The following is a 25,664-nucleotide window of genomic DNA, read 5'->3' as shown; positions in this document are numbered from 1 at the left end:
TAAGATTAATGATTTTTCAGTATTACTATTTATTTCACTTTGAGACAGAATAGAGCAGTGGTAATTTTAGTTCATCTACTATCAAGAAAAATAACAGTATGATAGGTATAAATTCAAACCTGGATTCCAGATTTTCAGTTCAGAGCAACTTACTTTCTGGAAGTGCTAAATCTTTTGTTTTGTTTTTTTGTTTAAACTTCCACTCTTTGGTAGAATGAAATTGTATGTCCCAAACTAGTAAGCCATTCTCTATTAATGTTTAACATCCATAATCGCTTGATCCAACTCAGATACTTTGGCAAGGAAGAGGATTAGAGTTCCAAAATCTGGGTTCTACATCTAAAAAGATTTGGGGCCATGATATAAAAATCACTAATTTGGAAGTATATGTTTTAATTCTAATTGGGAATAACTATTTATAAATACCTGAATAAGGGCTTTTGGGATCTATATTTGTTAAAGGCAATATGATATTATATATTACATATATAACAATACTACATATTTTGTTAGGAATACTGTTTAATAAATAGTCATCTGCTGACATAACATTGTTGATCTTTAATTCCGCAAGTAGTTTAAAAACCCAGAACAGAGTTCATTACACTTCTGTTTTAAAAAGGGGGTGGGAGAGATTATCAATATGTCTCTTGAAAAACAAAAAGGATAACATTCTAAAAATAAAGTCACTTGTATCTAGTACTAAGGATTATATTTCAAGCTTTTTAAAAAACATAGTTTAAGTGTATTTATAATCAAAACCATACACTTACACTAAAAAAAGACACTAATAAATTCAAATATAAAAAGTATTAGGAACAGTTTGTACATATTTGAGATGTTCTGTAAGATTAGTATTTAAGAAGACAAACTCTTTTTAAACATCTAATAATCAATGATGTTAAAATGTTTTATTTCTTTTGAAAAGGTCTTTGACTAGGATTTGCATTACCTTGAAAATGTATGCTCAGAACCAAGTAAAACAACACTTCAACCTTATCTAATTAATTTATAGCCTATAATTTCAAAATATATACCACAGCAAATAACTACCAAAGTATATTCTCCAACTACAGTTCATTTTTATCTACAAGGTGAATTTTCCGATAACATAATTTGATTTACAAGGAACAGTTAACTATTCCATGTCTCCTGTTTTGACAACACCAGGCAGAGCCTAATTCCAATAATGCTATCACTGACCTTTCTAACTCAATCCACATTTGTTATAAAAACAATTATCATTCCTAGTTTTGCAAGCTCCACGTCAGCAGGAGGTGCAATTGGCGTGAAAGCTACCTGATAAATGCCTCAGGGAAAGAGTGCCTCATGTCACTCAAAGATGACCCCTTCCTACTGATTAAGGAGCAACAGTGACAGGCTCTCATCAAGTTCACCGCTTAACTGGAAAGGTGTATAAAGGCATAAGGATTGCACATTCCACCAATTTTTTTTTTTCATGTGAAGGTATTCATTTAACTTTCTATAACAGCATGAACAAAAATGGCAGATATTTTCTGCAGGTTATATACAGTATCTTAGTGTTAATGCATTTGTACTTTCTTAAAAACACTAAGACTGCAAAAGCACACCCTACATCCTATCCACGCTGAAATAAAATTGCTAAAATAATACTCATCAAAGGATTAAAGTACTGGACACTTGAATATTCACATTTATAAACTAAAACAGAACACCAATTATTACTGAAAATTTCAGAAACCTACAAAACTGAAATTAATTTTTTACCAGATGTAGAAGAAAATAAAATTCACAATACTTAAGCCTTATTTACCTTCCTAGACTGTGAGCCTTTCCTCTTTTTTGGTAGTTAGCCCCTGTCAAGCACACCACCTGGTTCAGAGTAGGTGTTCAAGAAATGCTGAATTCAAAAGAATTAATTTCACATTTGACTTTTATGGGGATAAATGTTTTTCTGGTCATCTTGGAATGTGTAAAATGACAGAATATGTATATACTTGGACGATTTTAATCTGCAAAGTGAAATTAAAAATTAACAACCTAGAAAACTCTTAACTTCAAAGAAATTTAAGAAACTGCCAGTAAACACCGCATGGGGAAAAGCTGAATCTTAACTGCTCAGAAATCTCCTCTCCAATTTTATTTACACTATAATAAGGTCTCTTATAGAAATTTTTAAAAATATGATTCCATAGAACTATGATATCACATCTGGCAAAATACAATGAAGAATAGCATTTCTCAACCTTGTCTTCATATGCAACTTTGAAAAGTCTGCAATTGAAAATCTACGACTACGACTATGAATTATACTTACTGAGAATTTCTTCTTCCTATACCTCCAAGATAGATTTGGGCAATTATTCAAGGCAATTATTATTATGTTTTCTAAAATAACGTATACAAAGTAATTTTGGAAATGAAGCCTTTTATTGAAAATTTAAATTCAAACTCATATACTGGTATTATGTTAGCTAGGGCACAGAACACAGGAACCTGTGTTTGCCATGTTGGACTTTCGAAGAAGTGTAAAACTTCCTACAGGCAGAGACCTCAGTGACATCTGTTTCACACTTCATGTCATCACTGCTTGTAGAAGTTGGCAGACAGAACAGTCAATTACGAAATATTAATGCTAATTGCAGCTAAACAAATATATCTTATGAACATCTAATTTGGAAAACTACTTTGTCTTAACAGTATAAAACCCTAACTCATGATGTTGATTACTTAATTACCTTAGAATTACTACCAACTTAAACAATTACTATCTTGTCTTTTGTCTAAATGACTCATTATAATCAAAAGAGGAGGTAAGAACTAGAAAGGAAATGATATTTATTAAGTGTCATATGATGTGATAGGCTAACAATTCTATCATGACAAAGCTACCTGGTGTGATTTCTATTTGACATGTAGGAAAACCAAGCTCAGAAAAGAATTTGCCTTGCAATTTAGTTATTAAGGATCTAGACAAGGATTTGAAAATGTGTATGATGTCAAAGCCTATGTTTACAAGTTTATATTAGTTTACCAAGAAAACACTATCCCAGACACCATTATAAAGAGGAACTTCTTGGAATAAAAAACACTCTTATTCATCATCTGGAGAAGCACTTTACTCTCTATAAGTATTTAAACTTTTCTTAGTCTTCACTATATAATTTTTTCTCTGATACTTTGGCAGATTAATAATAAAGAGATTTGCATGATGCCAAATTTGAAGGCTAAATAGAAACTAGTATTTCTTGAGTATGTATGAAAAATTACTTATTTAAAATATGTCATACTGATGTAGCAATTTTCAATTTAGATTACAAACCCAGTAATATGATACTGAGCATTTGTATCTTGTTAAAATATCTATTTGCAAAATAAAACTGAAGTGTGTTGCTTTAGCAGATTAACTGCTGTAAAGTCATCACTTGAGTTACATAAAAGCTAAATGGAAGTGTTTATTTTCCACCTGTACCATAATGTAACTTACTCCCAGTAGTGAAGAAACTCCAATTTCAAAAGTGGTTATTATCTATACCCTTTCTTTTAGTTTTACTACAAACTGCTATTAGGAAAAACTGCAAATTAAAACATTACTACTCAGTAAATTCACATTATATATTAAGATCTTAAATAATCTCAAATCTATTACTTAGATGCCACTCATAATCTTTATATTAAACTCATAAACTTATGCAGCAGAATATTTTCAGGTACAGAATATTGGTTACATAGGGCAGCGACATACATTTTGTATATGAATTGCTAAAATAAAACAGATCAAAGAATTGACCTGTCAGACTCTGCGTATTTGCTGCATTTAAAAACCAAAAGAATATTAATTATTACTGTAAATTTTAGAAATGTTTATTTTAGAAACACACAAAGCTAAAATGCATATTTCAGTCCAACAACCTAGAGAGAAAAAATAGGGAGCTACATGTTTTTTGTTTAGTCTTGTTTTTTCCTCAAAATCCATCCATAAGAGTCAGGAGCTACAAGTTTATAGGTACACATTTGTATGAATATCCTTGCCATGATTCTAAGACCTAGAACATCTAGAATACAGGACATTACATTTTGATTTGAAAAAATATTTAAATTAATTTTACACGTACAATATATCACTTTCAGAACAAAAAAATTAAAGATTAATGAAAGTAGAATATACTAAAACAAAATTATTTTTACTTTTGAGTCAAATTCTACACCATGGAAAAAGTCAGAAGCCCATACTAGAGTTTTGCAGAAGTTTTTAAAAAAATGCTTTTAAAATTTAGCAAGGCTGCAAAGTCTGTCAATAAATAAATCAAATTACTATCTGTCAGTAAGCTATGAAGTCCACAGGAAGTGCCAATGCAAACGGAACAGATTTAGAAAGTCAATCCATCCTTTCTAGCATTATCATGAAAACTCTGTGACTGACCGACACATCATTTCCAGTGTTACCATCAAGGCCTCAGTGTGTACTCCAGGACACACTTTTAAATTCTCAGGCAGTTCCTTAAGAATATGTGGGAGTTTCTGCAATGTCTTTATATTTCTAGCATAAAGATCCAATAACCAGTCAGTATGAACACTGGTGGTTTCTTTATGACTTTTACAAGCCATAAGCAGTTCATTTAGATGAGTTAACCCTTTGGAAGCTAAAATGAACTCTGAAGATAAATCAAAAATTGAACAAAAATTTAGCAACATCCTACTAAGTAAAAATGAGCCAAATTCAAGTTGCTGGTAATGAAAATGTTTCTCTGCTTGTGCATGAAAGTTCTCCACTGTATCTTCTACTTTTGTAATAGCAAACAGTTCTTCTTTGATTTGAGGTGAAACCACATAGTCCAAGGGCAATTCTCCCTTAGCATTCCTCTGTTGTAAAAGCACTGGGCCTGTGAAAAGAAAATGCAAAATGTTACATGTAAAACACTTCTATTTTGGCAGCTTAACAGCTGTTTTCTCTTTTCTCCCAAAGCATCCAGGGCTTTCTTTACAATCATATTTTGTATTAATTCAGGTTGACACAATTAACTGGCTAGATATATAGACTAATAAAGGTACATTAAAAACATTCTAGTCAATTACCTAATAAGGTTTCCCCAAACGTGCGTGCCTTAGTTAAATAAATAATAAATACAACTACAAATATTAAAAAGAAAACTTTTATAAAACTTTATCAATTATCATCTTAAGAATTTCAGTGTTCCCAGAAGAAATTTTAAAAATGTATTCATCTTACACATTCTGTATAAGAGCCTCAGGGGTATCTCAAAATATCACCAAGAGGAAAAAGTAGTGCCCCTTTCATTGCTAATAAACAATTCTAGCAGTGCAAAGACTGCAAAACCTTGCACAGATAGAGAACACAGTTTTCATATTACCCTTGCTTGTGTTCAATGTTTAGTACAGGTAACTGATTCACACAAATTACATATTAATTCTAGATCAAACTCAGAGCTCATCCATCTATACAAGTTAAACTCATTTAACTACCTACTCAGAAAGTACTAAAGATAGAGTTTATCCCCTAGGTACTAAAGGATGATGTGGAGGAGGCAAAACATAACTCAGTATTTGGTTACATAGCAAAGTATAGGAGTACTTTGTGCCTTCATCAGTCAAGTCTTATAATTATTTATGCACTTGGCCATAAAAACGTTACAGGGGATATAAAGGTTTTAGTACTAGCAGACATGATCACAAGGTCCTACCATTATAACATAGATCATATTGTCAGAAAGAGAGAACTGATCATAACTGCTAAAATTCTTAATGATGATTCTGATCAGACATATATAATAGCATAGATATGAAATGTACTTAATATAAAAGATCAACCATTGATAATATGATTAATGTATAATTTATGGAAAGAAGATAATTCTAAAACAAAATTAGGCTCCTTTTCACTGTGCCAACATCTCAAAAAAACTGTTCCAAGTTACTTCTGTTTAAAAAAAAAAAAAAAAAAAAAGGAGAAGAGACAAAATTACGGACACAGGACACCAAAAGTAAACAAAGGTTTTAGAGACATAAATAAATTCTTGAAATTATTGCTCTCGAGGCTGAGTGACTCACAATGAATAGATAATGCAGTTACTTCAATATAAGTGTCAAACCACTTGACAGGTCCAAACCCAGAATATGACTAAGGCAGAAACAAGTCTGTACGATTGCCAAAGGACCTTGATAAAAACAAATACAATTAGATTTCCTCTTCTAGGATAAGAAACTGATCTCTTTACTATTCTCCACTAAGGGCCCTAGAAAAATTCACGTTGGTTGGTATAATGCCATACTCTACTGAAGAGCTGGCCCTAACACAATAATGGCTCCTAACAAATATTGGCCTGAATGCCAGACACATGGTTGAGTAGAAAAATAAAACACTGAGGAGGTGAACTTATGGTTTAGTAAACACAGAATACTAAAAAAAACAAGGTAGAAGAACTGAAAAATATATTGACTATGAAATGATATCAGTAAAAGAGACACGCTAAGGCCTTTAGGGGGCAGGAGAAGACTATATATAACCAAATGTCTTAAACTACCATGCTATACAGCCTTCCTTAGATGCATATATACTAAAAACACATCTTAAGAAAATATGTTTTTTGTCTTTATGCACAATCAAATATTTTAATTACAGGATAAGATAATGTTAAATTTAAATGTAAAATTAATACAAATAAAAGCGACAAGTAATTTCTACAAATCTTTGTTTCCATATTCTAAGCTGGTCATCAGTTTTCTTTTTTCTTTAAAAACACCAATCCGTTTTGAACATTTTGTTGTAAAATTTACATTATTCAGTTTAGATATAAGAAGAATGACACTGAAATAATGTGGGGCCTTGCTGAAAGCAAAGATCAAAAATCAGCAGGAAAAACACAGATGAATATTCAGTTCAAGCTACTCTCCTTCACAAAACCCCTGCATAACAGTTATCACCATTTGAAAATCCTCCTGCTTTAACTTAATTGGCTGCAAAATGCGAATGATGAAAAATATTCTAGGATATCATTTTTTACAGTCTGTACAGAAATGACTCATTAAAAATAAGATTGAGTTTGTAGTTATATACAGGAAATGAAAAAAGAATGAAAAAATCCAGGCAATCACAATTGAACATTTGTATCCCTTTATCAATAAGCTTTCAGAAATGACTGGCTCACAAACACATTACACACCTGAAGGAAAAGGATAAATATTTAAAACCAGCAAACTCAATTCAAAAATAAACTCTCATACACGAACCTAAATAAGCTTAATAATACATACATAAACAAATATATATTATGAAAAGGCTTTTATCTCTACTAATAAAGGGTGCTTACATTTTAGGAGACTTTTTATCCTTACTTTTTCATTAATATGAAATAAAGGCATCTTTCCTTGCAGATTTTAAACATAAAATGTTATCTACCTCTGCAGGATTCATCAAAAAACTGGATAATTTATCAAAACCCATTTAGCATAAACACACTCACCCCCATGCTGTAGTAGCAGCTTGCCAATTTCTACATGTCCGTTTGACAGTGCATCATGCAAAGGAGTCACCCCGTCCACTTGAGTGAGCAGATCTACCTCTGGACAACGTTGCAAAATTTCCTGGACACACACTGTGTTGCCATAGTTACAGGCTTCATGCAAAGGCGTCCAGCCAGCATTGTCTAAATTAGAAATCAAGGCAAGTTTTAAAACGGCAGAAGTAGGACTTTTGGTAGGAAAGTACTGATGTTCTACTTTTCTCATCAGTGTGACTTTCTAGGTGCTTCATATACAAAAAGAATGCTGTGATAAAAATGTCTAGGGTGTAATCATATTTCTATCTTAAAAATTTAAAAACAATTTTAAAATATTAATATTGGGTATTATCAAAATATGAACACAAAAATGTTTTTATACTATTAGTTATAAATCAATATATGATAAATTTCTTGGCTTTGCTAAGAAATTTTTCTTATACTTTTAAGATACCTTAGGTAAATTTACTTAAATAATTTTTCTTAATGTGATATAAAACTGTTTAATATCACAAATATTAAGACATTGGACTAGACCACAAAGATTTAAAACTTACCTTTAACATTGATGTCTATTCCTGGCAAAGAGAGAAGAAGAATCAATTTCTCCACTTGGTTATTTATGCAAGCTCTATGCAGGGCTGTTTCTCCTGCCATAAAAAATTAATAGATTATTCCAGAGAAGACAAGATATCAACTAAAGAAAATAATCAAAGGGCATGAACTAGGAGATCTGGCCCCATGCCAGAAAATTATTTATTGAGTTTTCCTTTTGACTGGTTTAAACATCTCCTGCATTAAAAAAGGGGGGGGGGGAAGGGGAAGGACCCCCACCAATCCATATTGCTTCTGTTCTATCAGCGATTCAGCAATGAAATTCTACCGCAAAAGGTTTAACACAGGCATTGTCTCCCCTAGTTCAAGGTTTAAAGCTTCAATCCTGCTATAAAACCCCCAAATGATCAGAGAACACCGAAAATACTGGGTTTTGCAGCAATAAAAGTTTAGAGTGCAATTGCCCTCTCTTAAATTTATTCATGAACCTACGTTAAATGTATGGCTCTTTTTTATACAGCATTTATAGCTTAATTCAAATGAATGTTTCTGGCTAAGCATGAGTGCCTCTACACACTCAAGTATAATTCAGAACTTCAAATCCATTAACAGATGGTTTGCTGCTTCTCAATAGGCTGTCTGGCTTGGCTACAACAGCACAGAGAGGGAGAAATGGAGGAATCTTAATATAAACACACCACACACACACACACACACACACACACACACACGGACGTAAAAAAAAATCCCTAGTACCATTTAAAGCTGAACAAGAGTAACAAATAGAAAGACAAGGTTTTTTCTAGGAGAGATGCAATTAATGCCTTCTGGCTAAAATTGTCTATATCCATCACTGTTATAACCAAGGTTAATAAGATATAAGTGATTATTTAAGGGGAATTTAAAAAAAATTACTATAAATGACTGCTTAGGAAACAAAATGAAATACTGAATCAAATTTGTTATTGCTATAAAATACTAAATACATTTTTACAGTGTTCAGTTTTATAGATTATCTCTGTAACTTCTACAAAAACATTTTTTACATGCATAAAAAGCTTTTGAAGTTTTTCTCTACTATATCTCAATTCTCTTCCTCTCTCCCAGTTCCTTCTGCTGTTCTGCCTAAAATCATTCATATTCATTTTACTTTTTGAAACAATAAAACAAAGAAAAAGGAACGCTGATTTGTGAAATTAATATCTGAGTTCTCATTTAATACAATTTTCATATTCCAAGCCAAATGGACAGTTATTCTGAATCTATAATATGCAATTATGAACTTATATCACGTTAAAATATAAGCACTTCACTGTCACTATTTCCATGGGTGTCATAATGTTAATATTTGTATTAAAAACAAGATATAACTCATAAATAACAACAACAACAAAAAAGACTCAGCAATTTACTTTGGCCAGGTAAAGACTTCCGGAAGATTCATTTGCAAGTTAAGAGGTGTCTAAGTAAAAGAGGTGCCAAAGTGAATTATTACGCTATTCTTGTTATTTCATCCTTTAGGTACTTAGGTTCCAGTATAGTTAGAACCAAAAGCCAAACACATTTCATAGTCTGGGCTCAATGCCTGGAAGAAAAGAGCCCATATGCTTAACACAGCTATGTAACATAGCCTACTCTTCATTCTTTGTTCACAAAATGTCTAGGACTGAAAGAGATGAAGACTGAATTATACTTTCAAATCAGAAGACACTGATCCTAAGCAGCACAGGTTGAGATGGAATAGAAAAGTAAGGCGGGCAAGTCTGGAATGAGCTCAATGAATGCTACACTGTGTTTCATATCTGTAACGGCAAGGAGAGGAAAAAAAGGAAGGAATACTCTATTATACTGGGTATTAAACAATCACTTTCTTTGCATAAATGACAGTTCAAGAAAATAATACGTTATCCAAGAAGGTACTTCCTGGACCTAGTCCAATATTTAAGTTCCAGTATTCATCAGGGCAAATGTGTGAAACCTGCAAGTACTGACTATAACAACGAAAAGTTCTTAGCATAAATTAATTTAGATACTTGGAATACCTTTTAGATTAGTCTTGTGAAAATTCATCTTTTTAACTACAGAGGGGCAATTCTCCTTGGAACAGGACAATTCTCCTTCTGACTTCTTTTTCAATTTTTTTAATGATGAGGAACATTTAGCAAGGTTCAGGTCTCTGAAAGGAAAAGTAAGAAATAAGGAAAGCTTGTTTTTCAGCAAGGCGTGCCAGCATACATTAGATGGTATTTTTTAAAAGTCTAGCCTCCTTTTAATTTAAACCCCCTTGCTCATTCAATCTTTACTGCTTTCTAATTTTAAAATTTATTTCAACTGTGTAGAAAAAAATTTCAGTGCACTAATTTTCTTTTATTAGTCTTACTCCCCCAACTGCTCACTAAATTTATAAATACAAAATGTCAAATAAAGAGCAAAAGACCAGTTAAACCATATATTGACAGAGAGAATAAAGCAGAAAGCTAAGATCAAGCAGGTCTCTGCTCCCCATTCTCAGTTTCATATTCTGATTCTATTCTCTTCTTCCTCTCACAGAACTTTACTGAGTTTTATACGACATACACTTTTATACACCCTATACTTTTAGAGGTGGTTTCTCATTTTGGGAAAACTACTATTACAATATAGGATATCTCATATGACCATGCATTCTGAAATTCCATCTATATTATGGCAAAGTAGTAATTCAAATCATAGAACAAAAATTGTGTAAAACTGTATTTCATCAACAATGCATCAATAATTTGATGACCAGTTTTATTTCTTTTGGGAAGCAGAAAGAAAGCATGTACCTTGAATTACAGAAACAGAAAATGTTGATCAAATACATTTAAAATTGAGTTTTGATCTAATCAATATAATTCAGACAGTATCACAGATAACCATAAAGTTCAAGAAATGCATCAGAAAAAGAGCTGTACTCCAAAATAAAGCACAGCTGGGATATCAGCATCACTTACGGTAACTCCGGCAGCCCTTCAACTTGTTTTTGTTTAGTACCATTCAACATTAGTAAGGCTCTCTGAGAGTCAAAACAAGGCCGCTGTCCTATTTTCTTTGATATCTGAATCTTTCCCGACCCAAGCACACCAGTTTTCCCCAAGGCTGGTAAATAGGAATATACCTGTTGAAAAATAATATCGCATTATTTTCTCAACTACAACAACAGCAGTAAACAGAAATTATTTGATTCATTTCATTATTACATTTGGTTATATTTTCCTGGTTGCATCACTATGGTTGCCACTCTATCTTGGTTGAACATAATAAAATATTAAGAAAGCTAGCTTTGTGTCATAGTCAACACCATGTGAACAAACAGAAAAATACCTTCTTAAAAATAATTATTTTTTTCTAATTCAATTTTGATCCTCATTTAAGAAAGCTCTTTTGATTAGTCTTATGCCCAATGTGTATGATTCATTTGCATATTTTATATGTATGATTTACATACAACTGGTATTTCTTAATTTCCATTTTGATAACGCGCTTTTTTTTTTTTAGCAGAAAACAAGTCTTTCTTCAATAGAAAACAAAATAAGGAATAAAAACATCCTTAAAGGCAAGGATTGCTGCAAAACAGAATTTGCCTAATCTGACCAATATATGTATTTCTCATTTAATTAAAAAATTGCTAGAGCTACCGGATATTAATATCTAAAGACAGCCAAAATAAAACTGGAAAACTTTAAATCAATTGTAGCTTATATGCATAATATTTTGCTTTTTAAATACCATTTAGAATTTTGTTGGATCTAGTTTTTTCCAAAATAATAACCTCACATACGAATTTTATTAGAGAACAAGGATTTTTTTTACTTTTCTATGATTAACCCTTGGCTATGCTCAAAAGAAATTAAAATCTCTTTTTCTTTTTGTTGTTGTTGTTGTTGTTGAGACAGGGTCTTAGTATGTCACCTAGGCTAGAATACAGTGGTTATTACAGGTCACTGCTGCCTCGACCTCCTGGGATTAAGGATCCTCCCACTTCAGCCTCCCAAGTAGCTGGGACCACAGGCATGTGCCACCATGCCCAGCCAATTTAACTTTTTTTAGAGACAGAGTCTTGCTATGTTGCCCAGGCTGGTTTTGAACTCCTGGGCTCAAGGGATCCTCCTGCCTCAGCTTCCAAAAGTGTTAGAATTATAGGAAGGGGCCATCATGCTCCACCTTAAAATTTCTATTTGGTGATTATCTTCCCCAAACTGCCCCTGGAGAAGGGGTCTCACAATGTTGTCCAGGATGGAATGCAGTGGCTATGCACAGGTGCAATCATAATGCACTATAGCTTCGAATTCTGGGGCACAAGCAATCCTCCCGCCTCAGTCTCCTGAGCAGCTGGAACTACAGGCACTCAGCACTGCCGCTGGCTTTCACTACTCTATTTTGAGATAGAAATATACTAGCTTTTATGCAGAATTGAAAGATTTATGAATTAATATATTCTGCCTACTTACTTGAAATAACCAAGAATATTTTAAAATTCAGTTTGTGGGCCGGGTGCGGTGGCTCACGCCTGTATTCCCAGCACTTTGGGAGGCCGAGGCGGGCAGATCACAAGGTCAGGAGATCGAGACCACCCTGGCTAACGTGGTGAAACGCTGTCTCTACTAAAAATATAAAAAAATTAGCTGGGTGTGGTGGCCGGTGCCTGTAGTCCCAGCTACCAGGGAGGCTGAGGCAGGAGAATGGCATGAACCCAGGAGGTGGAGCTTACAGTGAGCCGAGATCGTGCCACTGCATTCCAGGCGTTTCAAAATAAATAAATAAATAAATAAATAAATAAATAAATAAATAAATAAAAAAAATTGAGTTTGTGAACTCACTTCAGAATAGAGAGGTGCTTACCATTTTCTGAAGAGAGAGTGGCTCAGAAGAAACACTACCAGAGCTCTGTAGACACAACTTTTTAAAGACTGCCTCTGCAACAAACATTTGAAGCCAGGAGGAGGAAAAGGAGCAAATGAAAATCTCTAATTCCTGTGAAGAAAAGTCTGGAGAACATAAGGTAAGTCGATATAGTTACTGCTGTATCCTATATACTTTTTTCCATAGGCTATTTCCTTAGTGAAGTTTATTCCATCAAATGAGAGTTCTTATACCTGTAAGATTCATACACATGATTTTAACCCATAAAAAATAGGCAATATCCCTATTCCTTGACTTTTAAGAGAAAATATTTAATGGTACATGTTCTCACATTTGAAAAAACAATCATTAGGTTTGATTATTTCAGATACAAGTCTTGAAATTACATATATACAGATTAGGTAACATATGAATATATACAAGGGATTTTATTTATCACTATACTTTCCAACTACCATTAAAGATCTCTTCCCACAATAGGGATGCTCCTTTGGAAAACCAGTAATTAGTTTTTAAATGAAATACTAGTATTTAATTTGCAATGATCAGTACCGAATTGATAGGAAGAAAGTAGACTGCTTCCTATGACAACACCCATGAATCTTATCATTGCAGAAAAGGACGAAAGGCACAAGGTGAAGAAGAAAAACATGAAACAAGAGCATGTATAAAGAAGAAAAACATGAAACAAGAGCATGTAGAAAGACTTCCTCAGAAGTGTGCACCCACTCTACTATGGGGGATGGTGGATAAATTTTTTTTCTTTTTTTAAAGACAGAGTCTTGCTCTGTCGCCAGGCTGGAGTGCAGTGGTGCGATCTCGGCTCACTGTAACCTCCGCCTCCCAGGTTCAAGCAATTCTCCTGCCTCAGCCTCCTAAGTAGCTGGGACTATAGGTGCACGCAAGATGGTGGATAATTTTAAATGATGAAACAAAAAACAAGAAAACATCAAAAGCCTCAAATCTCTTATACAAAACCTCAAGTACTTCAATAAGATGAAAACGCGTAAATATACCCATGAATTGAAAGTGATAAAAGAGTGACTATTTCCCATGTGATCTATTTAATATTATAAACTGTCTATTAATATTATCTATGTAACGTGATGAAAATACAACAAAATGATAAAAGAATAAATAAGACCAACCAAGAGGATATCAAAAGAGCTAAAATTACAAACAATATAAAAAAGTTGTGATATTATACAATAAGGCAGATTAACTATAAATACTGGAAGAATAAAGAATAAGTCAATACAATTAGCAAAATAAACATAATAAACAGAAGAGAAGAATTAAAATTGTAAGCATTAAAATATAGTTTCAAAATCAGACAATGATAAACTTAATAGGAGTATAAGGCATAAAAGCTGGCCTCCCTATTCGGGATGGAATTCTTTCAGGGCGAAGAGAATGCAGACACCCAGTCAATGTCCTGCTCAGATGCCTTCATAAAAGGCTGGGGATCTAGTGTCTTGTAGTCCTTGACCCTTGACTCTGATTTTCAAGAGTGGATGGGAGAAGTAAGGGAGGATCTGCTCTCAGGTAACATTTGTTAATTTCTGGTTGCCACACTGGGGAAGGGGATGCTATTGGCATCTAGTGGGCAAAGGCCCAGGATGCTACAATACACAGGACAGCCTACAATACACAGGACAGCCCCAACAACAAATAATTATCCAGCCCAAAACATAATCAGTACGTAGGCTGAGAAACTTGCCCTGACTAAAGAGATCTGATGCCCTTGCCTTGTGGCAGCTTGTTATAAGGAGTGTTTAAACCTTTGGCTTCAGGTCTGATGTTAACCAGATACAACTAACCCCAAACAGATAATATTATCATTGAATTTAGATAATCCCTTCCGATATGGCCTCTACAGAGACACAATTTTTTTTTTTTTTTTGAAACAGAGTCTTGCTGTATCGTCCAGGCTGGAGTGCAGTGGCGCGATCTTGGCTCACTGCAACCTCCGCCTCCCGGGTTCACACCATTCTCCTGCCTGAGTCTCCCAAGTAGCTAGGACTACAGGCACCCGCCACCACACCCGGCTAATTTTTGGTATTTTTAGTAGAGACAGGTTTCATCGTGTTAACCAGGATGGTCTCAGTCTCCTGACCTTGTGATCCGTCCACCTTGGTCTCCCAAAGTGCTAGGATTATAGGTGTAAGCCACTGTGCCCGGCCAAGATACAACTTTTTTTGAGTTGGAAAGGAGAAAAGAATTACTTACAACCAGTTTTCTTGCTACTACTGAGGCTCTGTTAATATTATCTAAAAATGTACAAGCAGTAAACTGAAGGATAAGAATCAAAAGATAATATGAACATTTAATCTCTAATTATATACATTAAAAAGCCTACTTTCTTTTTTAGTGTACTGCAACCAATTGATCTCTTAACATAAGAACTCTAGACAGAGGCAAAAGCAAAGCAGAAATAACTTGTAGAGTTCAAAAGAGCTGGTCTCACATTGAAATTTACAAATGGGGTTATTTATCTAATAAGGATCATATCTGATAGGCTTATAGATACAAGGAATACAAAGTACTAATATGACAGATCCATATATTACCAGGTTACAAAGTCAAGGGAAATAAAAAAAAAAAAACAGATGAACAGGAGAACACAAGAAAATTAGCCCGTGGACTGTAAGAACTTTAAGAGAAGGGTCATACTTGTAGCCCTTACAGTATATAGGTCATTAATCTGTACAGAGTAAACATTTAGTATTTGACAGATGAATGAATGAACGGTTAGCAGATACCAATAACTCATAATAGAGAGCCAAGCCAGGACCATCTTTTTAAATCACGTTAATGAGATCAAGCTACTCCCTTGTTTCAATAGCTTCTAACTCCTTAACAAGGCTTACAAATCCCTACACAAACTCCCTTAACCCTTCTTTGGCCTTATTCTGGCCTCTCTTCCCATCAGCCAGGCACCAGAAGGTCTCAAACAGGCCTTCTTTCCTATTCAGAGTTTTGGTAAATGTTACCTTCTGACTAAAAACACTCTGTACTGTCAAACTTCTACTTATTCTTCACGTTCTGCATTCCATGGTCATACAGTATAAAAATAAGTTCACCAATCTCAGAGCACTTATTTTAAACGACATATTTATATTAACTTTACAGTTTATCTCTCTTAAAGTTAAAAAAGAAAAAAAACCCACAAGGACCATGTTTTGTTTCCCTCTTCCACTGTATAGAAAAGCGTTTAGCTCAATGCCTGGTAGAATGCCAATAAAATTTTGCTGAATAAACGAAGAGAACAGAAACATTTTGGCTGAGAATTAGTAATGACACATAAACATTTATATTTTGAGGTCTGAAGCATGGAAAGAAATTAAGAGATAAAGCAAAAGTGAATAAAGGTTTGGAAAAAGTATTTATCAGGAAATAATGATGTAATCTGAGAAACGGAAGTTTTATTAAAGTTCTACAAAGATATGAAAAAAAAACTATAATAAATTTTGATGACATCTTCTTTCCCACTGAAACAATTGGAGGAGAAATATGTTTAAGTCAGGATGGGCAAACTGTGGTGTGCTGCCTGTTTTTACGAATAAAGTTTTACTGGAACACAGTCATGCTGTCTATGTATTGTGTATGGTTGCTTTCTTACTAAAAACTGCAAAGTTGAGTGGCCTGAAGAGACTGTAAGGCCTAAAAAGCCAGTAATATTTACTGTCTGGTACTTAACATTGAACAGTTTGTTAATCCGTAGTTTAAGCCACTACATAAGGAATTTCAAGTAGGCATAAAAAAGAAATTTCAGATAACTTGACCTTAAAATACAGAAAAGAAAATTTCTGTCCAAAGTGTTCAGAAATAACAAAGAGTAGCATCTATATGGAACTGATGAATATGAGATCTGATGGAAAAAATTTTATTTATCTTCTAAAATATCTGTTGCCTTAATTCTTGACAAAACAATTATAAACTAAAAATTACACTAAACTGAAATGAATTTGATAGATGTGAATCTGAGTAGTGTCACAGTATGAATTTTGTACTTCTGAGCTAGTAAAAATCAGAACATCCAGTTTACCATAATTGAGAAAGATGGATCGATATTTTCAACTGGAAGTTACATAACAGTGAAATTATAACATCTTTACTAATGACTTGGGAAAAGCAAAAGATAGTAACTGAGTAGAAGAATAATGCAAAATAAATGATTTTTTTTAAAAAAAGAAAGGAATATCAGCAGAGAAAAGAAATTAGGGAAAAAAAGAGGTGGCAGACAATGAATTTTAAAGTTCTCCATCAAAATATGAACAAAACGAACATTATTACAAGACCCCAGAATTTTGATTGTGTGTGTGACTAACATGAGCTTAAACTCAACCTTAGTGTTACTAATTCTGTCAACGGATTATTTTGCTCCCAAATATCTATTAATACATTTGATCACTAACATTCAAAACTTTAGATGAGATTTAAATTGTCACTAATGAAAAGTATTTTTTAAGCCTTTTTCTTTACCTTTCTCTAAGTGTACACATGTACACACACACACAGTTGGTTGCTTAGGCTTCAAATTTGGTTATAGCTAGGCAATTCAAAAGTTTTAAACATTATTTTTTGTTGTTGTTGAGAAGAGTCTTACTCTGTCCCTCAGGGTGGAGGCTACTGGTTTATGATAAAATGTTCACTTGATTTCTGTCTCTTGACAAAGGTTAAACATCAACCTGCACTAACAGAAAAGAAAAAAACTAGACAGAAAATAGAAAAATACTAATTTGAATGATTTTTAGAAATATATGTTTAAAACTTTTGGCTGGGCGCAGTGGTTCATACCTGTAATCCCAGCACCTGGGAAGTCGAGGTGGGCAGATCACCTGAGGTCTGCAGTTTGAGATCAGCCTGGCAAACATGGTGAAACCCCCATCTCTACTAAAAATACAAAAAGTTAGTCAGGCGTGGTGGTACACACCTGTAATCCCAGCTACTTGGGAGGCTGAGGCACAAGAATCACTTGAACCAGGGAGGCAGAGACTGCAGTGAGCCAAGATCATGCCACTGCACTCCAGCTTGGGGGACAGAGTAAGACTATGTCTCAAAAAAAAGAAAAAAGAAATAATGTTTAAAACTTTTAAATTGCTTACCTATAACTGAATTTGAAGCCTAAGCAACCAACTGCGTGTGTGCGCATGTGCACGCGCACACGTGTACATTTTGAGAAAGGTAAACAAAAAGGCTTAAAAATACTTTTCAATAGTGACAATTTAAATCTCATCTAAAGTTTTGAATGTTAGTGATCAAATATATTAATAGATCTTCGGGAGCAAAATAATCTGTTGACAGGATCATAACAGTAATACTAAGGTTCAGTTTAAGTTCATGTTACTCACAGAATCAAAGTTCTGGGTTTTACACTTGTCACGTAAAAACTGAAAATAACATTGGATAACAATGTCCTGCTTTAAAGTGAAGGGAAACTCAGAATATTAGTGAAGAAAGCACTGAAGCAAACGTATAACAGGTAATAGAATCCTTTTAATACAAGGCTTATTATATTTCATGCATTTGGCTAAACTATAAGATAAATTATAATTCCTTAAGGGCAATTACTATGTATTGGAAACAAGACATATAACTATACTGATAATCTCTAAAGCCACTGCTAATCCTCTACTAGGTCTCCAAACTCAAATTTCCTTAAGGAATGAAAACAGGAAATTCCGTTAGTCAAATGCTTAGTTCCCATTCTAGAAAATAATGCCAGAATTCTGTTTTTTGAAAAGGATAAAAACCACTAAACTACCTAGTAGGAATGGTGGGAAAGAAATGTAAGAGAGGGTGCTGCAGGAAGACTGAATGTTAGCTAAGAAATGTTAAAGTCATGCAACAAAGGACAGCTAGTCCACAAAGGGAACTGTAATCACCCCCTCAGCTCAATGAAAAAGAAAGAAAAAAAGATTTATCTAAAATGCTTCAGATAAAAATCTTCTTTGGTAATATAAAAGGGAACTCTCTCTGCAGAGGCATCATCGAATAAATCCTGAACCCAGTTATAACCTGGATTCCTATTCTGAAGTCTCTCTTCAAAGTATTAAAGTGATTGACAGCATACTGAAGAATGTTTTCTTTATATAAAATCAAGATACACTGAAACACATGTGTAGTAGAGTACTTATTTGGCAGTTTAAAATATCAAGTATATAAAAGTATATAAAAGTCATCTTTTACAGCTAAGAATCACAAAAAACTTACTTGGTTTAAAATGCATTCATTTCAGGAATTAAGGATTACAGAAATAAAGAAATAAAGAAAAAAAAAAAGGGAAGGATAGACAAAGACTCTTCCTAAACTGCCTATGGAGTTTGGGAATCTACATAAGTTCTTTACGGAAGCCTCCTTCAGTCTAGAGGCCCAAACAATTGGGTAGAACTTTTCAACTTGTGAAATGAGTTCTGCCATCATTTTCTTAAATAACACTCCCTTCCCCCTTTATTTTAGGGGAGACATTAAAGTAGGTAATGGGGAAAGGGAAGAGTGAAAAAAATTATCCATATAAATTACTTCTGTTTGCTTCACCCATGTTCATTAGAGAACATGGTCTCAAACTCCTGGGCTCAAGAGATCCTCCCACCTCGGCTTCCCAAAGTAGGCTGGGATTATAGGCGTGAGCCACTGCACCAAGCAAAATAATTATATTTGAATAATAAATATATGTGGGGGGAAGTCTCCTGTTATGTTTAGAGGAAAATAAGAATGCAAAATTACATATACAGTATGAATTCAACTATACAAAAATGCTTAGAAATACCAGAAAGACATTAAAAAGTCAACAACAGTTACCTGTGTAGGAACAATAAGGGTACTTTAAGTCTTTCTCTTTATATTGTCTGTTTGTATCTATCTGTGCATGTATCCATAACAATTTCAAGGAAAGCTTCAAATGAGCATATGTTAAAGCTTACAGACTGCTTAAAAGAAAATCAAAACTGATTTCCAGAATGGGTCTGAAAAAAACAGAACATAGATAAACTTACCATCACACGAAAGAGAAATATAACTTCCTAAGTCATCAGACATGTGTCGCATCACATTTCTACCCATCTTAAGACCAAGGAAAATCCAATAATCTATTGCTGCTCCAAGAATTCCAGTCAATAAGTAAGCTAGTTCATGTTTGAAGACCTGACATTAAGACACAAAAAAATTACCAATATATATTACAATATTGAATTTCTATTAGTATTTATTTTGAATATGTTTTGAGGGGTAAAACATAGTTATTTAAAAATACAGGGTATGTAATGATAAAAGGTATTCTTAAGAACTCTAGCTAACTAATTCTCTCCCCTCCATCTTTCTCTCCACATGACAAGAGTTAATAAAGCAAATTTTCCAAGGACCTACAACTTAACAGTTCAGAATAAACTTTAATTTCATCCAACCTATCAAGTTTGTCAGGCAATAATTCCATTAAAATAATGAGAAAATACCTGGTTTTTGTAGATTTTTATAAATAGGAGAGATATGACTATAAAAGAAGATAGATTTATCTACCCCCACTGTTTATATATAGAATTATTCTTTACATTTCTCTATATGACATTTTCCAGAAAGACCTGAGAAACCCCATGAATAAAAGCTCTAGTAAACAAGATTATTCATTTGCTATAATATACTGATTCAAATTTTTATTTATGTATCAAATACTAATTACCCAACTTAGAGATGTAGAAATCAGTTTTAAAAGTATATCATTGGCTGGGTGCGGTGGCTCACGCCTGTAATCCCAGCACTTTAGGAGGCCAAGGTGGGCGGATCATGAGGTCAGGAGATCGAGACCATCCTGGCTAACACGGTGAAAGCTGTCTCTACTAAAAATACAAAAAATTAGCCGGGCATGGCGGCGGGCGCCTGTAGTCCCAGCTACTCAGGAGGCTGAGGCAGGAGAATGGTGTGAACCCCGGAGGCGGAGCTTACAGTGAGAGGAGATTGCGCCATTGCACTCCAGCCTGGGCGACAGAGTGACACTCCGTTTCAAAAAAAAAAAAAAAAAAAAGTATATCGTTTTATATGATTACTTTCATAATAAATATCATTAAATTCTTATAAGAAATGTAACAAGGCATACAAGCCTTCTAAGTGTGCTTTGCCCTAGTGTTTGAAAGTATTTTTCTAATCTCTAAAATTCAGTAGAAACTATGAAGATGAAGAAGTGTGAAAATAAAATTTTAAAAACACCACTGATTGAAATATAAACGCTTTTTCAAAGCATTAAAATCAGCTGAAATTCTTATGTTCTTGTTATTTGTTGTCTAGGCATGTTGGATATGTAGAAAAAAAATCACTAATAGTTGGGTAAAAGGCATATGACATTTTAATAAATGCTACAGTAACAGATTATAACTATGTTCTCCCATCTAATTTCTTTCTCATTAATCCCATATTAGGCATATATTATGCTTAAATAACATAAGTATAACATAATATATAACATAACTTACTGTTCATGTGTAATAGTTAAGATTACAGTATAAAAGGATCTAAGAACCTGATCTATAACGAATAGATCTAACATTACTAATAAGCTAATCTATTATCACAATATTTATTAAAACCTTTTCACATGCCTTTTACCCAACTGCTTAGTGATTTTTTCGCATATCCAACAAGCCTAGATGACAAATAACAGGAACATAAGAATTTCAGCTGGTTTAATGTTTTGAAAAAGTGTTTATATTTAAATCAAAGATGTTTTTAAAATATTATTTTCACACTTTGTCTTCACAGTTTACATGGAATTTTATAGATTAGAATAGTAAGTTTTTATATAAAAGGCACTTCCAAATCAGGTTCTTGGATCCTTCTATACTATAATCTAAACTAACACACTCATAAATAGTACATTATGTTATTATGTTATATATTACAGAATCATGTGTATTTCAGTGTATTAGTTATATATTACACACCAAACTAGCATATATTATGCCTAATATGGGATTAGTGAGAAAGAAATCCCCAGCACTCTGAACCCTGAGTGACTACTGGATTTGTTTCTCCTGCCCTTAGCAAACAAATTTCTTATATGTATATTCAATATTTCATTGGGATATCATTCCATATCTACTAGCTCTAGCTAGCAGATACATGATTTCAAAACCAAAGTTCAATTTTTGGTTTATTGTGCAAACATAAGCAAATGGTCCAGCAGCACACACAACCAGCTTATGGAAGGAAAACACATAGTCAGGACCAGTAGCATGTGTGCAGGTCCTCTGTTGTCCTATCACATCAGGGGCAGCATACTGCATTCGTGTAGGGCTAGACATTAGAATCTAGGAGAGAGACCCTCAAGTGTGGAGCTGAGGAGATTTTTAAAAGCTGCATGATTAAGAAAGCGGTGCTCTTCTTCTGACATGATCAGGGGCCAAGACAGCCAGCCAGATTCTAGCAGGTGAGGCTTCACAGGTGGCTGTCAATCCCACCCAGTCTCCTGCCTTGATAAGAGAGCTGAGTATAAGCCTTGCAGTTGTGGCTATATGGCATGGGAAACTAGCAGCAGCTCTGGTCACATAAGTAGCACCAACACGTCTCCTGGTGTGATTGGCAGGACTAGGGTCTACTGCTAGTCTCCAGAAAACACTGCAGGAAATCAACCCCATTCTTTGTAAAGCCAGTATCTTGCTTGCTGAGCAAGTTAGTTAATCCTTACTTCTCACTGTTATCAAGAGAATATAAAACAGAACAGTGAAAATATATATTTAAACTACTAAATTGATTATGTCCATATGCACATATGCATCCACAAAATGTTCCTTCCAATATAACATGTATCTGAGTATCAGCAATGACAGTACTCAGGAAAGAAGCAAGAGGTTGGTAAATTTTGATTTCTGAAAGTATTCTCCATCTCAAGGGTACAGTAAATCAAGATCACTTTAGACCACCCAGGCTCTAAGACCCTGGGCAGGAAAGAAGAATGTTAGCCCACAGAGTGAAGCCTTACATAAAAACACAATCCAGCTTTCTATCAATCAAAAACAACACTAAACAAACAAACAAAAAAAATCAACCAGTTGGGACTTTCCCTCTTTCCTTATATAAGTATGTCGTACATACAGTTAAAATCACAATAGAATATTAATATATTGCTTAATATTAAACTTACCTTGATATTAATGTTATTAGAGAGAGGGAAGAGGTCTTGCAGTGATTTCGAGGAATAATTATAGCTTTTTTACTATGATAAAAAAGACCCTGCCAAAGTTTTTCTTGTTTTCATGTCATTAGCTAAACATGCACACTACTACACAGCCATAATAGCAAGTTTTTATATGAAAAGACACTTTCAAGTCAAGTTCTTAGATCCTTTCATACCATAATCTTAACTATCACACTCATAACAATAAGAGGGCCAAGACAGTGTGCTATGGATTATACTCACTGCCACTTTAACAATACATCAACAATGCTATTCCTTCCAGTATAGTGGACATATAAGCTTTAGAAATAGATTACTAAGAAAATAGTAAATAAATCATCAAAAGAAAGCAGTTTTCTTGGAATACTGAAATATTTGTTAAAGCTGACAGACGAGAACATGAATACCCTAAGAATTAACAAAGAAATAAAAGGTAGACAAGATTTTGCATATATGATATATATCTACCTTAGAATTCCTTTCTAATATGTTAAACTCTATAACCAGACATTCTGTCAATACGGTTCTGTATCATCTGCCAGTAGAGGTAACTTCTAGTTTATAAAATTGGCAATCTTCCAAAACTTGACTAATCTGTAATGTAGAACAAACTAGCATCTTGGCCTTCTGACTCCCAGATTAGGGATTTCCATGATATCCCACCGTAATACGTGACAAACTACTCTTCTGGAAAGACGGAAACATAAAGCACACACTGTGCCTCTTCCTGTTTTAAACGCTGGCATTTGAAACATGAGAAAGTGTGGTGCGGTGGAGACTTGGCCTCTAGTCAAGGCTTTGCTCTAACAAGCTGTGACACCTTGAATAAGTTATTCAAACTCTTTATCAACTTTCTTATCTATTAATGTAAACTAGCTTACATTTCTACCTATATTGTAGAATTATCAATAGCACTTAAGAACATCTCAAAGAAAAGTGGGACTAGTAAAAATTGTACCTCCTCCATAACCTTGACACAGCCCACCTCTGCTCTTTGCCAAGGAAAGCCCAACGCTTTCTCAGATTAATGACAATGAAATTCACTGCCATTGTGTCACTCTGCAATACTTGCTGATTGACATTATGACAAAACAATATTAGCATAAACTGAGGACTTCTGTTTAGCTAATGACTTAAATTGAATACTTCAACTCAGCAAATCAAGAAACAAATGCTTTACAGTACAGAAAATGATGTCTGTGAACATGCATGGAATTCTTGAAACTGCAAACTGCCAAAAAGATTTAATTAAGTATAAGAATGAATTCTAGCAGAAAGGTAATACAATTTTTAAAAAGCAGTTTTATATCAATTTAAGCTATTCAAATGTTAAATATTAATTTGCAAAATTTAAAACCAGTTCTCATATTACAATGCTACAATTTATTGCAGACTGCTTCACAAATATGTTGCTTTTATTTATAAGTTTGAACAAAAATCTTGAAGTTAAATATGTATAAATCTGTTACTGTTTACATCAGAGCTTAAGTAATTTTTTATCTGTGATAGTCCTTTGAAGACTTAGTAAAATTGTGAAAACATCAGTTTTTTAATTGTTCTCAATTATAAATGAGCAATTTCATTTATGTAATCAAATGAATGAAAAAAAAGAAATGTTCTATAATGAAGACATTTTCTATCCTTAATGATTGCATTGTATAAAAAGTAAATAAAAAGACAGATGGTAATTTATAAAGACGCTATCAGCTTTAGCTTAAAAGTGCTATACTCAATTGGCAATGAGGTGTAAACAGTAGTCCTATTTCAGCTGAGTATTTTCAATTTCTGTAATTTGCAAAATCATACTTCCTTTTAAATCAGATACATGCATGAGACAGTGCCTACTCACCTGTTTATTGTTAAATAGGATTACTTGATCAAAAGAAATCTAGCTACACTCATGAGCAATCTTCCCATTTTAATGCTGATTTAGAAAAAAAAAATTAGTACCTCAAAAAGAACTTCTATTTTCCTGTCTCAGACAACTGAAAAGAATTTTTTAAAAAATCAGCAAGAACTTCTATTTCTAATGAAGGCCTAGGTAATTCAGATGAACCTTTTTTTTTAGAGACAAGGTCTCACTCTGTTACCCAGGCTGGAATGCAGTGGCGCAATCATAGTTCACTGCAGCCTCCAACTCCTGGGCTCAAGCAATCCTCCCACGGCAGCCTCTCAAGTAGTTAAAACTAACACATGTGCACACCACCACACCTGTGTTTTTTTTTTTTTTTTTGGTAGAGATGGGGGTCTCACTATGTTGCTCAGACTGGTCTTGAGCTCCTGGCCTCAAGCAATCCTTCCACTTCAGTTTATCAAAGTGCTGGGATTACAGGCGGGAACCACTGCACCTGGCCTCAGTTGAACCCACTTAGAGAAGAACACTAAAACTAAAAATGTTAAATGAAATATGCAAAACATTTCAGAAAAAAAAGACAATAAATTATGAGGAATTGCTACGCCAAGATCTAGTGAGGTACCCATGTGAGCCACTCAAAGATACCTGACTTTGCCCTGAGGACTTTCACTGATTTTAAGGAAGAATCTAGAATAAGAACTGTGGT

At 33.8% G+C, this 25,664-nt stretch overlaps 1 protein-coding gene across 1 annotated transcript in view; it reads right to left on the bottom strand.

The window, feature by feature from the left end:
• Window positions 1–3,824: 3,824 nt before the first annotated feature.
• The window catches only part of SLF1 (SMC5-SMC6 complex localization factor 1), a 74,488-nt gene continuing 52,648 nt past the window's right edge, over window positions 3,825–25,664 (bottom strand). Inside the window, exons 15-21 of the mRNA XM_025387615.1 lie at window positions 19,937–20,084; window positions 12,918–13,063; window positions 11,030–11,193; window positions 10,097–10,230; window positions 8,057–8,149; window positions 7,464–7,646; window positions 3,825–4,865 (exon numbers count right to left, since the gene is read on the bottom strand). Of these exons, the coding sequence (XP_025243400.1) occupies window positions 4,384–4,865; window positions 7,464–7,646; window positions 8,057–8,149; window positions 10,097–10,230; window positions 11,030–11,193; window positions 12,918–13,063; window positions 19,937–20,084 (1,350 nt within the window). The 3' untranslated portion in view covers window positions 3,825–4,383. The remainder of the gene's footprint in view (window positions 4,866–7,463; window positions 7,647–8,056; window positions 8,150–10,096; window positions 10,231–11,029; window positions 11,194–12,917; window positions 13,064–19,936; window positions 20,085–25,664) is intronic.

The sequence above is a fragment of the Theropithecus gelada genome, chromosome 6 (genome assembly GCF_003255815.1).
Source record: "Theropithecus gelada isolate Dixy chromosome 6, Tgel_1.0, whole genome shotgun sequence".
Lineage (NCBI taxonomy): Eukaryota > Metazoa > Chordata > Mammalia > Primates > Cercopithecidae > Theropithecus > Theropithecus gelada.
Note: the sequence above shows the minus strand (reverse complement) of the source record. Positions and strands in the feature narration are given on the sequence as shown.